The following is a 12,120-nucleotide window of genomic DNA, read 5'->3' as shown; positions in this document are numbered from 1 at the left end:
TCGGGACAAAGTGAGGATTACCGGAAAACCGCGACTACCGGTTTTTTTTAAACTTCCGTTTCCCTTGATTTTTCGATATCACCAAGAAGTGAAATTGAATACTCTCCAATTGTGCAACAGAATCAGAGAAAAATATCGAAATTGTCAATTCATCGGATGGAAAAATTATCTCTGTGTTGCGATTTTAAAAAATATCAATTTCTGCGAGCATGTGATAAGAACAGGTCGTCGTGGATCACCGAGTATGGCTCCATCGTATTAATCGGCGCATGCGCAGTGACGGTACCGGGAATAAAGGCGGGTTCCCCCCACGCTTGTTGAATTAACACTTCAACATTTGTAGAGGCAGGCAGAATCAAACAGACCCGGTTAGCGCGAGGCAGCCTCTTGGAACTCGCGTATATTATTTTCTCATGATACGTAGAACTAAGATCGCGATACAAGTACAGTGAGAGAATCAAGACTTGTATGAAGTTTTCAATCTCTTGTCAACGGACAGGAGCAAAAAGCCACTAATAAAGACAATTTGTGATAAGCGGACATAATCATAGTGTTTATTGTGCAAATTACAGACTTTTGAACTAGTGCATGGAAAATTTACGAGGAATTCATCGAAAAGTTGAATTACGTAGGTGACTTTTTCGCGAGTAACTAGACTCTTTGGGATCATTTGTCTTGAAAAATCTTAACATATGTCTCAGAGTATAAGCGATAAGGACTTGATGGAAGAAATTCCAAGTATCTTAATGAAATAAACGAACTGATCATTGATAACAAATGGATAATTTGGCGATTTGCACCCAAACATTGAATCAACATTAATTTTAACACGCTTTCCTCATTATAAGTAAGTGCAATAGACTTGAAATTATCCACTTTTATCTGATTAATTATTTTACATATCTGTCATCTTATCAAACGTAAATATTTTCCCTCCCTGTTTGCACAAAATGTCCATTAATTCGTGAAATGAAAAAAAAAATCACCACTAATTTTGAAACACCCAGTAATTGAATGACTAACACTCGCTGATTGACATCAACGGAACATAAGCGACAATAATTCAATCCTAATGATTCGCGATTCCGCATTTTCGTGGAATTAGATATACCAAGAAAATTACCACAAAATACATAATGTAGTTTATGCACAAAGATATTGTAAAAAGAATTATTGACAAGCAACTAGAATGAGTATTATCTACATGAATGGGTGAAAATATAATGCACCCGGAAAATAGTAACAGAACAGATAAGGAGCAAGGATTCCAAATGTGCCTGATGAAAATATTTTATACAGACTTGAGTAGACAGTCATCATTCATTGTCATCGATGGTGCATCCTCATTCATAGGGTCTTATTTTCACAACAAAATAAACTCATACAATTGCTTGTGAATTTGTTAGCCTGCATGTTTTTAACGCGTATTTAACGGACCCAAGCGTTGATACATGAACAGTCAATACGAAAAGTCAATTCATTATTCAAGTTCACCTTCATGAATATATGATTAATTAGCGTAATACTTAATATCATTATCGAGCAATCAAATTTGACCTCGTTCTTGAAAAGTGAACGAACCGACACCAAACGAGTGCTACTCCATATTTATGTAAGCGACTTGATTGTTCGATCTTGACATTCATCAAGACTAATACTGACCGTGTCAGTCAGCGATGGTGGTTTCTAATGGCTAAGATCATTAAGAAAATTGAATCGTAGGAGAGCTTGAGAATTCATAGAAACCGGTTACAACGAACAAAGCTTATATCCTTTATTTTTTTCTGTCGTAGATAGATAAAAGACGGCGGAGTACGAGCGCCTATCATTTCAGTGAGAAAATTCAACTGTTGATGATCTGAATTATCAGTCTAACAGGTATATTCAGATCTTCATTTCATCTTGATTAAAATTCAGTAAAATACATGCTAAATTACATATTTCTTCAGCTTAGGAATGGCTTCTCACGTAGAAAACTTGTCGTTCAAAGTCCACTATCCACTAAGCCCGACTTCCAGCATTTGCTCAGAGAGATCCACTCCGTCACCCGATTCGGGATTAGAATGCCCTCAGAGTCTGGCGAGTGATTCTAATTTCCTTCAGCTGAGATCGGAGAATCAAGTGGCCAGACGAAAGATCTCAACATCTTCAGATGCTTCATACGTGTCTACAAATCTAAGCCACGATGGGGGTTTTTCAGACACTCCAGATGAGATAACAACACCTTCCAATATCGATGATGATATTCTTGAGAAGTTTGATGGCCTCGAGTGTTCCCCCAGGAACTCAAACCTGGATAATCCAGAAATCACCGTCGACATTGTTAGTGAACAAGAAGATCTTCATGACGAGGATGATGACGATGATTTGCAGGAAAGGGGACCTGAGCCAAAATCTAAGCATAATCGCAAAAAACCCTACGAAAGCTGTAGTGATTGGTTGCAATCAATGGAAAGTCAAGCTTATTCCCCTGAGCTCGACTCTTCAGCCCAACAGATTCTGAGCGATCCACAGCTGAGGGACAAAATAACACTCTGCCTTGACCAGCTGACTGACGATAATGAGGGACAAAGGAGTTGTGTAAATAATGAATGGATTGGCACCTCTGTGGGAAGTGGTCATCCAACTTGCAACAGCCATTCGGATGAGGTGAGTAATCATAGCCTTAGGAATAATCCTTGGAACTTGATAATCTTGATACTTTAATCGATATAATCTTGCAGAGGTCAATAGCATTCATTCCTTCCATTATTCTTCATCAGGATTGTCTTCCGAATGAAGAACAATTGATGTTCATCGATCTCCAGAAATTTCAAGCAGCCCAATCAGACACGAATAATCCACATCCATCGCCCGCTGCGAGTTCAGATAATTGGCCGGATTCACCAAGCAGCTATAATTTTTTATCCTCAAGGTCACACAGTCAAGCTTCGAGTCGCGCTCAGTCGCCCGGATCTTTAGGAAATATTGGATCACCGATGGTCTTAATTTCCGTCGCTGGAAGCCCACCGCAACAAAGACTCACACCTTTCAGACAGCCACGACCTCAATCCACATCATCATCGTCTAATTACTCCTTTGGAGACACCCCCAGTCCTTCGAATTACCTTCAATCCATCGACCGAAGAATTGAGGATCAACTTGGAAGACACTTTGGGAATATCAGAACCTGCGAAAGCTGTGAATCATCGAGCACGATTGTCAACAGTGATAACGTTGACGACATAGACTGCAGAATTCAGCTGATGAACGAAGTCATCAGGGACAACCGTGAGCAAGATGAAATGCAGGTTGTTCCCAAATATCAGAATGACACGATGACCTGCAGAATGCCTAACAAAAATTTCGATCGAAGCAACTACATTTTTCCCAACCCGATGTATCCCAACAGTGTTTCCGATCTTGGGAATACTGGGATTCTCATCAATTCAGCGCAGAACAATCTCATCTACACTGAGTACAATTATAGCTTCAATCAGAATGTTGTGAATAATCTTCAGGAAGGGAGAGGTAACGAACAGAGCTTTTCAGCTTCAGAACCTGTAACTGACTTCGTGGCTGAACTTGAAGATATCGCAACACAAACTTACCTGAATCAGAGTCCAGAGATTCATGGCTTGCCGGACTCGGAACCCAATTACAATATTCGGCCCGCAGACGTTGGCCATATACCCGCACAATATGGAACCCACCAACAATTCAGTAATCCCGAGCAACCTTCAACTTCGACCTTTGACAACTTCCCCATTCCGAAACCAGTTTCGCAATATAGATCAAGCAATTCCCGAAGGTAAGTTGAATAAACTAATCCCATGTGACACGAATCTCTGAATAATCTGTTACGAGAAAATATTCTTACGTATAACAACTTTCTCCTCTCTCTAGAAACTCATTCAGGAAGACCTCTCCATGGTCATTACTCAACCTTCCAGCGACATCGTCAAGTGAAACATTGAAAGCCCAAGTCAACCCTGAAGAGCTAGAGAGTGCCATGAGGTGTCTCTTGAAAAAATCGAATAGTAAACTGATGATGCCAGACAAGCACAGTAATGCTGATGGTGATACGTAAGTATAAGATAAGAAATTCGAAAGCATCTGCATCATTAGGATCTTCCTGAAACTCTTTGTTCTTCCAGGATGCTTATGTGTATCGTGAGCAGTCCTTCAGAACTAGAGACGATGAAAGCGTACTTAGCGCCTCTGGTAGAACGCCTCGGGCAAATTCCTAATGGGCTTTCGAAAATCAACAATCGAGGAGAGGATGCTTTATACTTAGCTGCTATGAACTGCCCTCAGATGCCTCATGTCGCGGGATATCTGGCAGCAGCGATGCTTCAGAAAGGAATTGATATCAGTCAGCGATTATATCAGACTCGCGTAAGTATGAATATTCAACCTCTGGAGACCCTTATGATTAAACAATCGGAATGTCTTCAACTATCACCAGACAATACTCTTGAGTAACGCACATGAACAATAAACCAAATTGACCATATGTGCAGGGTGACACATTGATTCACGCTGTCGCCGTCCGTGGCGAGACCCACAAGTCAGTGCTAGCTGAATTGCTGTCTCTGAAAACCGTTCAAGGCAATCCGGTATTCGATCTATCAAAACGCAATTACGACGGAAAAACACCCTTGCACGTATCGGTAGAAGCTCACGATCCATCGGGTTCCCGGATCGATTCGATTTCAATTGTGCGATTACTGCTCGAAAATGGGGCAGATCCCAAAGTTGAAGAAACAACACATGGTAACACCGCTCTACACCTCGCGGTTTCTTTGTCCAGCGATCCGAGTCTTATCCGAGTAAGTAAACACTCGTAACGATGTTATTATCCAATGAACATAATGATCGAGTAAATATCCTAATGATTAATGTGCTTCTCTTCAGACCCTGTTAGCGAAGAAAGGCTGTGAGGCCGTGAATGTTTTCAATCGAAACAGAAACACTCCTTTGCACATGGCAGCGGCAGTATCTGATAGAATAAGCTTGGACGTTCAGAAGGATATTTGTATGAACTTGATCCAGGCCGGGGGGTTAACGAACATTGCGAACGGCCAAGGGAGAACTCCCTTGGCTCTTGTATCTTTCGAACGAAAGGAGTTCATTAGACACATCTTCCAGGGACGGGAGCTACGTTTCTCATAATGTAATCATCTTTATGCCCTACTCTCATCATTCTAATATCTCTCACTATTTTGTTTAACACCAAAGAGACGAATGTAGATTAGCCTTTGGCTTCATGTTTTTGTATATCAAGGAATATTTTCGTAATATGTTAAATGGGATTTAAATATCTAGCAGTAAGACATGCCTAGTTGAGAGTAACCAAAGACGTGCGGACTGTACTTCCGCGAGATTAAATATTTTAATTTCATCCATGAATAAATCATAATCAGATGCGAATATTCTTAAGTGAATGGATGATTTCATGAAGACTGAAAATTTAAAAGGATAGTAAGTTAATAAGATGAATATTGAACGTGTAAATAAATTAAGGGGTATTACTATGCGACAATGATTCTGCACTTGTGGGTGATGGTACAAATGTTCTGTAAGGCATTTATATGTATACTGTTAATCATAAACGTGAACCATTATAACTTTTGTAAATTGTAGATCCATTAAAGAAAATGTATACTTAGATAAAGAATACGATTTTAATTCTATCTATCTTGTTGAGGATATCCATTTGAATTCATGATACATCGTCTATGGAAAGCCCGACAGGCAACCGAGATAAATTTTATCTTGCGTGTAAAAAAGTTGCAACAAGAGAATGGGCTGTGGTCAGTCGTAGAGTTCCGGTCTTGGAGGAGCTTTCCGGTGCGGTACAGTTCCCTATCCCATCAATCTGCACCCAGAGCTGACGACTATAATTCACCAACGTTTCAATCCAATTCAATACAGTTTTTAATCCTTTGTATTCGTTGGCTTTAATACGATCAAATAAAAGTACCACCATACCCGTCACTCACTATAAAGGGCGGCGAGAAAGATACGTCAATCATAATTCGGTTTATCTGATACATGTGTGTGGAAAAAATATAATTCTTTATTCCTGACTGAGAGACAGTCGTGGACACAACGCAAGCTGTGACTCAGTGGGTTTTTCTTAAGAGGAAAACATTCTTAATTTGATTGAGCGCGTGGAATAGCGGTGTGCGAGATAATTGAAGCGTTAATACTGACTTACTTTTGGGAGAAATTTCAATCAATTATCATGTCGACACGTGTCAATAAAGTGAAATGCAATATGCATTGTTTGTGGATAATTGTGCTAATACACTTGCACTTCATATCCGGGAAAAGTATAAGTGAATCTTGCTGGCATCAGAATGGCGAAGTTGTCAAGTGCAGATGCATAGGCAATGAGGTGAGTGGAAAGGAAAATTATTCATCTGGTGGTAATTCAAGAAATTTTCTCCAGAGTGAACATTTTAACCAGCGATATTTTTTCGGGGAAAAAACGATTCACATTGAATGCCCAATTTCTAGGAATTGACCCTGCCTGAAACCTTCAATTACGAAAATCTGACCCATCTGGCAATCTCATCGTGCGTCTCAGTGAATCTAGAATTCGACAGTCTCCAGCATGCACAACACATCCGTGACATCACGGTGGAAAATATCACCGGAAGTTTGTTATTCCATCCTATACTAATATCCAAGTACATGGGCACATTCGAGATAAAGAATGTCGGGCGCATACCGTTGATTGGTCATCACATGTTTACGAGTATCATGAGCATCGAGACATTTAAAATCGAAAACACAAGGATTGAAAATTTCGACGAGACGTTTCAAGGCATCAACATAACAAATTTAATCTTCCGAAATGTCACGATGGATGCAACAGTGGGGATTAATTTCTTAGTCAATGCAAAGTCACTGAAGATCATTGACACGGTGATACGAAATGTCACCGGTAACTTCAACATTGGGAGTTTCGAATCCATTGAACTTGTGAATTCAATGTTTGAGTTCCGAATGCCAGGGGAAATGTCACTCCATGGGAACACAGCGAAAATTAATAACTGCACCTTTTATAACATCACTGTAATTATTGTTGCCAAGAGAAACATTGAGATGAGGAATAATTGCGCGGATGGAAAGAGTTTGTTGAGGCTTGATTCTAGATTAATCAACAGCTTCGGTAACAGGTCTCCAAATGAGATAACTTTCCCGAAGAGCAATATTACGGAGATCCAGGCTTATAATAACACTGTCTGCATCGCTGCTAGTTGCAAATGCCCGAGAAGTTTTCATCGAAGTTGTCAGAGTATCCTGAATGTCAATGTTTCTCTTGGAATTATTTTAATACTTATTTCGTACCTCTTGTAAGGAACAGAGGGATTTAATTTCTCGAGATAACAAGTCGGTGATTGCTTCCATTTGAGTCCGGTATAAGTTCTTTTGCTCATAAATTAACAAGTTGTTTCTGTTTAACGATTTCAAAAATTAGATTCAGGATTCATTTTTATTCTCAATCTCATGAAAATGAGGAATCGCGGACGTTCTGTTACAGATCGAATTAAGAGACATGTTGATGGATCGTATTTCTTAAATTTTGCATAATATTGGACGGATTCAACTTAATTATCCCGCTTCATCTGGTGACAATCGAATTATTGTTTGAATTAAATGGAAAAACTGAAGTTTAGGTGTTCTCTTAAATCTCTTATTCTGTTCTTGGTGACCTTTTCATTCATGCCTCAGTTTTTTATTGCGCTCAGGGCTACGAATCAAGAATTAGTAGTACTATCACTACCATCTTTCATTATTCTAAGCATTATTCTGAGCTACGATTGAATTGATTCCTACAACTATTTTCCGAATTGTCGTCAAAAATTCAAATTTTGAAAAATGTTGATATACTGAAAGCTGTAGTATCGATGGGGTTCTCTTGATACCAAATCATAGAGCTTATTAAAGCCTGCACTCTGGATAAAAATTAAACATTAAAATTGGTAATCGAGAAAATTGGAAAGAAATCTCTCGACCACGTTGAAGACGGTAGCAATAATGGAAGAAAATTTGTGAATTACCTTTTGTAAAATGCGAACCGATCTACGTCGTAGTTTCGTTCCAAAGTCCAGATGATTCCATGTGGAGTTCAACACCGTTAACATGAAGTGCCAACTCCTGCCTTAAATCATTAATTTCCTGCATCATTAAACTGTTATTTTCCTCCAAACGATTTATCGTCTGCTGATAGAGGCGAATTTTCTTCTCTTGCTCGGTCTGAAGACTTGTGGACGAGAGTTTAGTCCTCGGTACATACGTTCCTAGATAATTTTCTTTTTATTACGACGGGAAGATTCACAAATTAATAGCTGAGCGGGAGATACTCACCGACAGTCTTCTGCAATTGATCACGAAGTTTATTTCCACTCTGCTGAATCCTACGTATCTCATGAGCATGTTGGTCCTCCTTTGACTGCATCTGCTTCTTCAACTTCAGCGTCTACAGCAAAATTATTAAATTATATTTTATGAAAGATGTAGAGGTATTTTAAAACAGAAATTGCTTACCTCTTCCTTTTCACGTTTAACTTCTCGGCTTAAATTATTGACTTTAACTTTTAGCTGACGTTCTCTCTCCTGCACTTCGTTTAAATTACTATCTTTCTTCTGAATCACCTCTTTCAGCCTTTTTATTTGATTCTAATTGGACAGAAAATTCATATTTCCATAACTTTTATAACTGAAGAATTGTATTTAATTGTAAAGTGTATTCATAATTAGGTTATTGCATGAAATTTTTCTATTCAATAAACCAACGAAACACGAATTTATTTCGACAAATCAAAAAGTTACGCCCAATTTAAGAATTTCTTCTGCATTATGTTTACAGCCACATATGGTTTATTCATTTATCATTATTCATTAGAATAGAAAAAGATACGTCTGATATTTGTCATCTAATTTTCATTCCCACAATAAAAAAGTTTTATGAACAACCTCAATTGCGGAGTTTATTTTATTCTTACCATATATTAATCCGATGGAAAATAAGTTAGCAAGAAAATGTAGGAAATAAATTAATGTGAGAGTTCCACAACGAAATAGAATGAAATATAAACTCACAGAGAGACTGGCATTGTCACTGGATATCCTACATCTCTCCTCTTTGAGCGCTTCATGTGACTTTATGAGGCATCTGTGTTTGTGGACCAAATGCCAAGTAGCATTGATCAGAATGACGAATATGTTCTTCAATCCCTCAGGAGATTTCAAGTCATCTGCATTTATAAATAGAGGGACGTCGTCAAAAGCCTCTAGTTCCTTCACAATGGAAAGAAAAAGAATGTCATTAATAATTCAACTTGATTATCTTCAGCTTTTAGAATCCCCCAGCGCTTTCTCTAAGAAATCTTATTGGTCTTTTTTGGAATTCCTTGTTGGAAGTCGTTTTAAAATTTGATTATTTTTGCTTCCGAACGGAAGCTTTTCCGATTTCTATTCGCGATTTTTATTCGCAGCAAATTTTTGTGGAAAGGAATCGACGGGACCTAGGAGAAAGGGCATAACTCGGGATAATCATCTAAAAAGGAGTATTTCGGAATTCTAATTTGAATGGACTTAAGTCAATGTTGTGGTTTAAAAAGGTTCAATTCGATTCATCCTCCAAGAAAGCATTATCTCAGCCGAAATTTGAAAAGGCATAACTCGGACAAACTCATCATATTTGAGTCGATTTTTGAAATAACCAATATAAAATCATCTGGGTAATTAGTCACTCTATGTTATTCTGTCTAACTTTTATCCACATTGTTTCCAAAAGAAACATTAACACGGCGGAGAGGAAATTGATATTCATATCGATAGGAGAGTTGTAATAATTTAGAGAAGGCTCATACTGTCGTTGATATTCATTTCTACAGAAAAGCCAGGGATTGAGTTTTTTTACTTTGTTCCGCATATTTTGTAATGCTTGACATTTTGCACAGAAGGCGGAAGTTTATATAGTGTTCCACATCTTGTGACGTCACAGAACATTGTTGGATAGGATTTTTGGGGTAGATAGGAGGAGAACCAGGATAATCCTCGCTACTAGTTTACAAGAAAAATTTACTGAAAGAATTGGATAGTTCAGACAGGGTTTTGACATTTTGTAATGCTTGACACAAAAATGCTGTAAAAAAATTATAAAATTCATGCTCAGAATTGTCTACAGTAACGATAATGGAAACGATTGAATAGAACAATTGAAATTTATCGATCTTCATCTATCGCGTACATTACGTTGATATTCCTACAAAAACTTTTTTAGAAAAATCTCCAAATGTTTCCAATGGAATTTCCCAGCGAATGCGCTAGATTTTTCTTGAATTTTTTCATGCAATTAAGGTATATTTATATATACCTCAAATACTGCAACAATGGCCTCATCAAAATTATCCAGTGTGCAAAACTCCATCAAATATTTATTCTGTTCGAGAGCATTTCTGATTCTCCTCATAGCGGACACACTGTCCCTATTGTCTGCCATTACGAACTGATAAATGAATTAGCTGAAATAAATTAATAACAATATTAAAATCCGGTGAATAACTAAAATTGTAAAATTATAGCAAATGAATTCGCATTGAGTTTCCAACGTAAACAGAACACACAATCACCGATGGGGGCATCGGGCGAGATAATTGCACCAATTGTTCCCCTCGATTATTACCCTCCCCCATTGTTTATTCGACGCAGGACTTACCGGCTACCACCAAGTGTTCCAATAAAACGAGTTGGTTCACTGATTTATGAATATGAACGTAGAAAGCACTGACGACTTGAGTTGTGCGAGAAATTGTTGTAGAATTCTCTGATAGTAATTTCCCTGGTGAGTCACGACAAATAATGGATCTTATTATTTCCTTTGATCCCACAACGGTTTTACTTCTCCCATCTCTGACGAAAATAAACACGTCTCGCATGAGTGCTTATGAGGGTGTAGCTGAAGACCAAGAGATGGCACCACGTGGGCCATTGGAGACTTTTACAATATTTAAATATATTGTTATGTATCCCCCCTTCGAACCCCTGATTTTGTTATTAATCGGAAGGATGCTTCTGTAGCTGGTTAAAGGACTACTGTCATCTGGATCATTGATTCTTCCATTTGGTTTCCTGAAGATGATATCTTCGTCTGTAGCTTCTTTTGCTAATAAACAAACTGTTCGCGCCATTTATTTATTTAGGTGTCTGTTCACTTTATTCCGGGTGTGTCGGGACCCGGCGCCCGGCGGGAACCAACCGCCGTCGGTTGATATTATTAAAAACTATCATTATATTTTACTGAAAAGAATAATAATACTAAGAAACTCCCTTACTTGATTATTTGATTATAAGTCTATTTCATGTTACAAGGAGGGGTAACGGAGATGACCACAGAAAGGTCACAGAAAGGCGACAGAAAGGTTACGAGGGTCAAGAGGATCAAACTCCCTTATTTGATTATGTGGGGATACTTTTTAAAAGATAAAAACAGTAAAAGATTTAATTCATACACATTTAATTATTGGAAATTATTTACAAAGGTTTAAATTATAAAAACACTTCAAACATTTAATTATGTTAAATGTTAAATTGAATCGTCAAGAACCGTCTAGTGCCTCACAAGAGGACTTCGTCAAAAAGTCTATTTCTTCTCGACTCTCCAAAATCAACTAACTCCTGTCACCCTCAGCCCTATCTATACTCAGTTCCTCCCCCTGGCGTCTTCCCCCACCAGCAAGCTTCGTTGGGCCTCACTTGCCAATTTCCCTTCTGGAAAAATCCTGAGACGTGGCAGCGTGGGCCAGCCAAGGGTCGTGAGTCACCTATGAGGGTACTCCGGTCTTTCCGCAATAAAATAATAAAACTACCCGACTTAATCTTATGTCCCGTCTTAATCCTACCTTAATAAAATACCTTCATAAAATATCATCGACAAAATTCTTAAACTTACAATGGGCGAACCTTCGCGTAGTTCCCCAGCGTCTAGACTTACTTCTTATATTTTACTTGGGAAGTTCCCCATCGTCTCGACAATCAAAAATCCCCGATACTACAGTATAGAACATGGGGGTCTAGGAGTCTCCCCTGGTCCAAAACCATCTTTAGAGCCCCTAGCACGCC

The 12,120-nt window shown here is 38.5% G+C and overlaps 3 protein-coding genes across 8 annotated transcripts in view; 2 read left to right on the top strand and 1 right to left on the bottom strand.

Annotated features, from left to right (window-relative positions):
* The window catches only part of LOC107040500 (reticulocyte-binding protein 2 homolog a), a 28,187-nt gene extending 17,268 nt beyond the window's left edge, over positions 1–10,919 (bottom strand). Inside the window, exons 1-6 of one of the 3 annotated variants that reach the window (XM_015260609.2) lie at positions 10,718–10,919; positions 10,376–10,523; positions 9,097–9,294; positions 8,542–8,673; positions 8,362–8,473; positions 8,055–8,294 (exon numbers count right to left, since the gene is read on the bottom strand). In XM_015260609.2, coding sequence (XP_015116095.1) covers positions 8,077–8,294; positions 8,362–8,473; positions 8,542–8,673; positions 9,097–9,294; positions 10,376–10,501 — 786 coding nt within the window. In that variant the 5' untranslated portion in view covers positions 10,502–10,523; positions 10,718–10,919 and the 3' untranslated portion in view covers positions 8,055–8,076. Of the gene's footprint in view, positions 1–8,054; positions 8,295–8,361; positions 8,474–8,541; positions 8,674–9,096; positions 9,295–10,375; positions 10,524–10,625; positions 10,697–10,717 lie in introns of those variants that run through there. The other 2 variants (XM_015260610.2, XM_015260611.2) reach the window with 2 other exon arrangements.
* LOC107040497 lies at positions 373–5,650 on the top strand. Of its 4 annotated transcripts, none has more exons than XM_015260605.1 (8): positions 373–628; positions 1,798–1,878; positions 1,950–2,649; positions 2,724–3,790; positions 3,886–4,065; positions 4,137–4,377; positions 4,503–4,811; positions 4,897–5,650. In XM_015260605.1, exons 3-8 carry the CDS (start codon positions 1,957–1,959, stop codon positions 5,152–5,154), a joined length of 2,748 nt encoding a protein of 915 aa, XP_015116091.1. In that variant the 5' UTR covers positions 373–628; positions 1,798–1,878; positions 1,950–1,956; the 3' UTR covers positions 5,155–5,650. The 4 variants fall into 4 exon arrangements, with proteins under 4 accessions (XP_015116091.1, XP_015116090.1, XP_015116092.1 ...); XM_015260604.1 differs by having other exon boundaries at positions 1,794–1,878; XM_015260606.1 differs by having other exon boundaries at positions 373–847; positions 1,794–1,878; positions 2,763–3,790.
* Positions 6,105–8,975, top strand: LOC107040499. The gene is made up of 2 exons (XM_015260608.2): positions 6,105–6,382; positions 6,505–8,975. The coding sequence occupies exons 1-2, from the start codon at positions 6,230–6,232 to the stop codon at positions 7,348–7,350; spliced, it is 999 nt and encodes a 332-aa protein (XP_015116094.1). The 5' UTR covers positions 6,105–6,229; the 3' UTR covers positions 7,351–8,975.
* Positions 10,920–12,120: the final 1,201 nt, after the last annotated feature.

The sequence above is a fragment of the Diachasma alloeum genome, unplaced genomic scaffold (assembly GCF_001412515.2).
Source record: "Diachasma alloeum isolate Michigan unplaced genomic scaffold, Dall2.0 Dall_scaffold_00336, whole genome shotgun sequence".
Taxonomy (NCBI): Eukaryota; Metazoa; Arthropoda; class Insecta; order Hymenoptera; family Braconidae; genus Diachasma; species Diachasma alloeum.
This window is presented reverse-complemented; position numbering and strand designations above follow the sequence as displayed.

Excerpts from the sequence above, each read along its gene's own strand:
- LOC107040497 (XM_015260605.1), top strand. The coding sequence starts at position 1,957 with ATGGCTTCTCACGTAGAAAACTTGTCGTTCAAAGTCCACTATCCACTA. Across the intron at positions 2,650-2,723 it reads GCAACAGCCATTCGGATGAG|AGGTCAATAGCATTCATTCC; the intron begins GTGAGTAATCAT and ends ATAATCTTGCAG. Across the intron at positions 4,812-4,896 it reads GCGATCCGAGTCTTATCCGA|ACCCTGTTAGCGAAGAAAGG; the intron begins GTAAGTAAACAC and ends GCTTCTCTTCAG.
- LOC107040499 (XM_015260608.2), top strand. The coding sequence starts at position 6,230 with ATGTCGACACGTGTCAATAAAGTGAAATGCAATATGCATTGTTTGTGG. Across the intron at positions 6,383-6,504 it reads GCAGATGCATAGGCAATGAG|GAATTGACCCTGCCTGAAAC; the intron begins GTGAGTGGAAAG and ends CCCAATTTCTAG.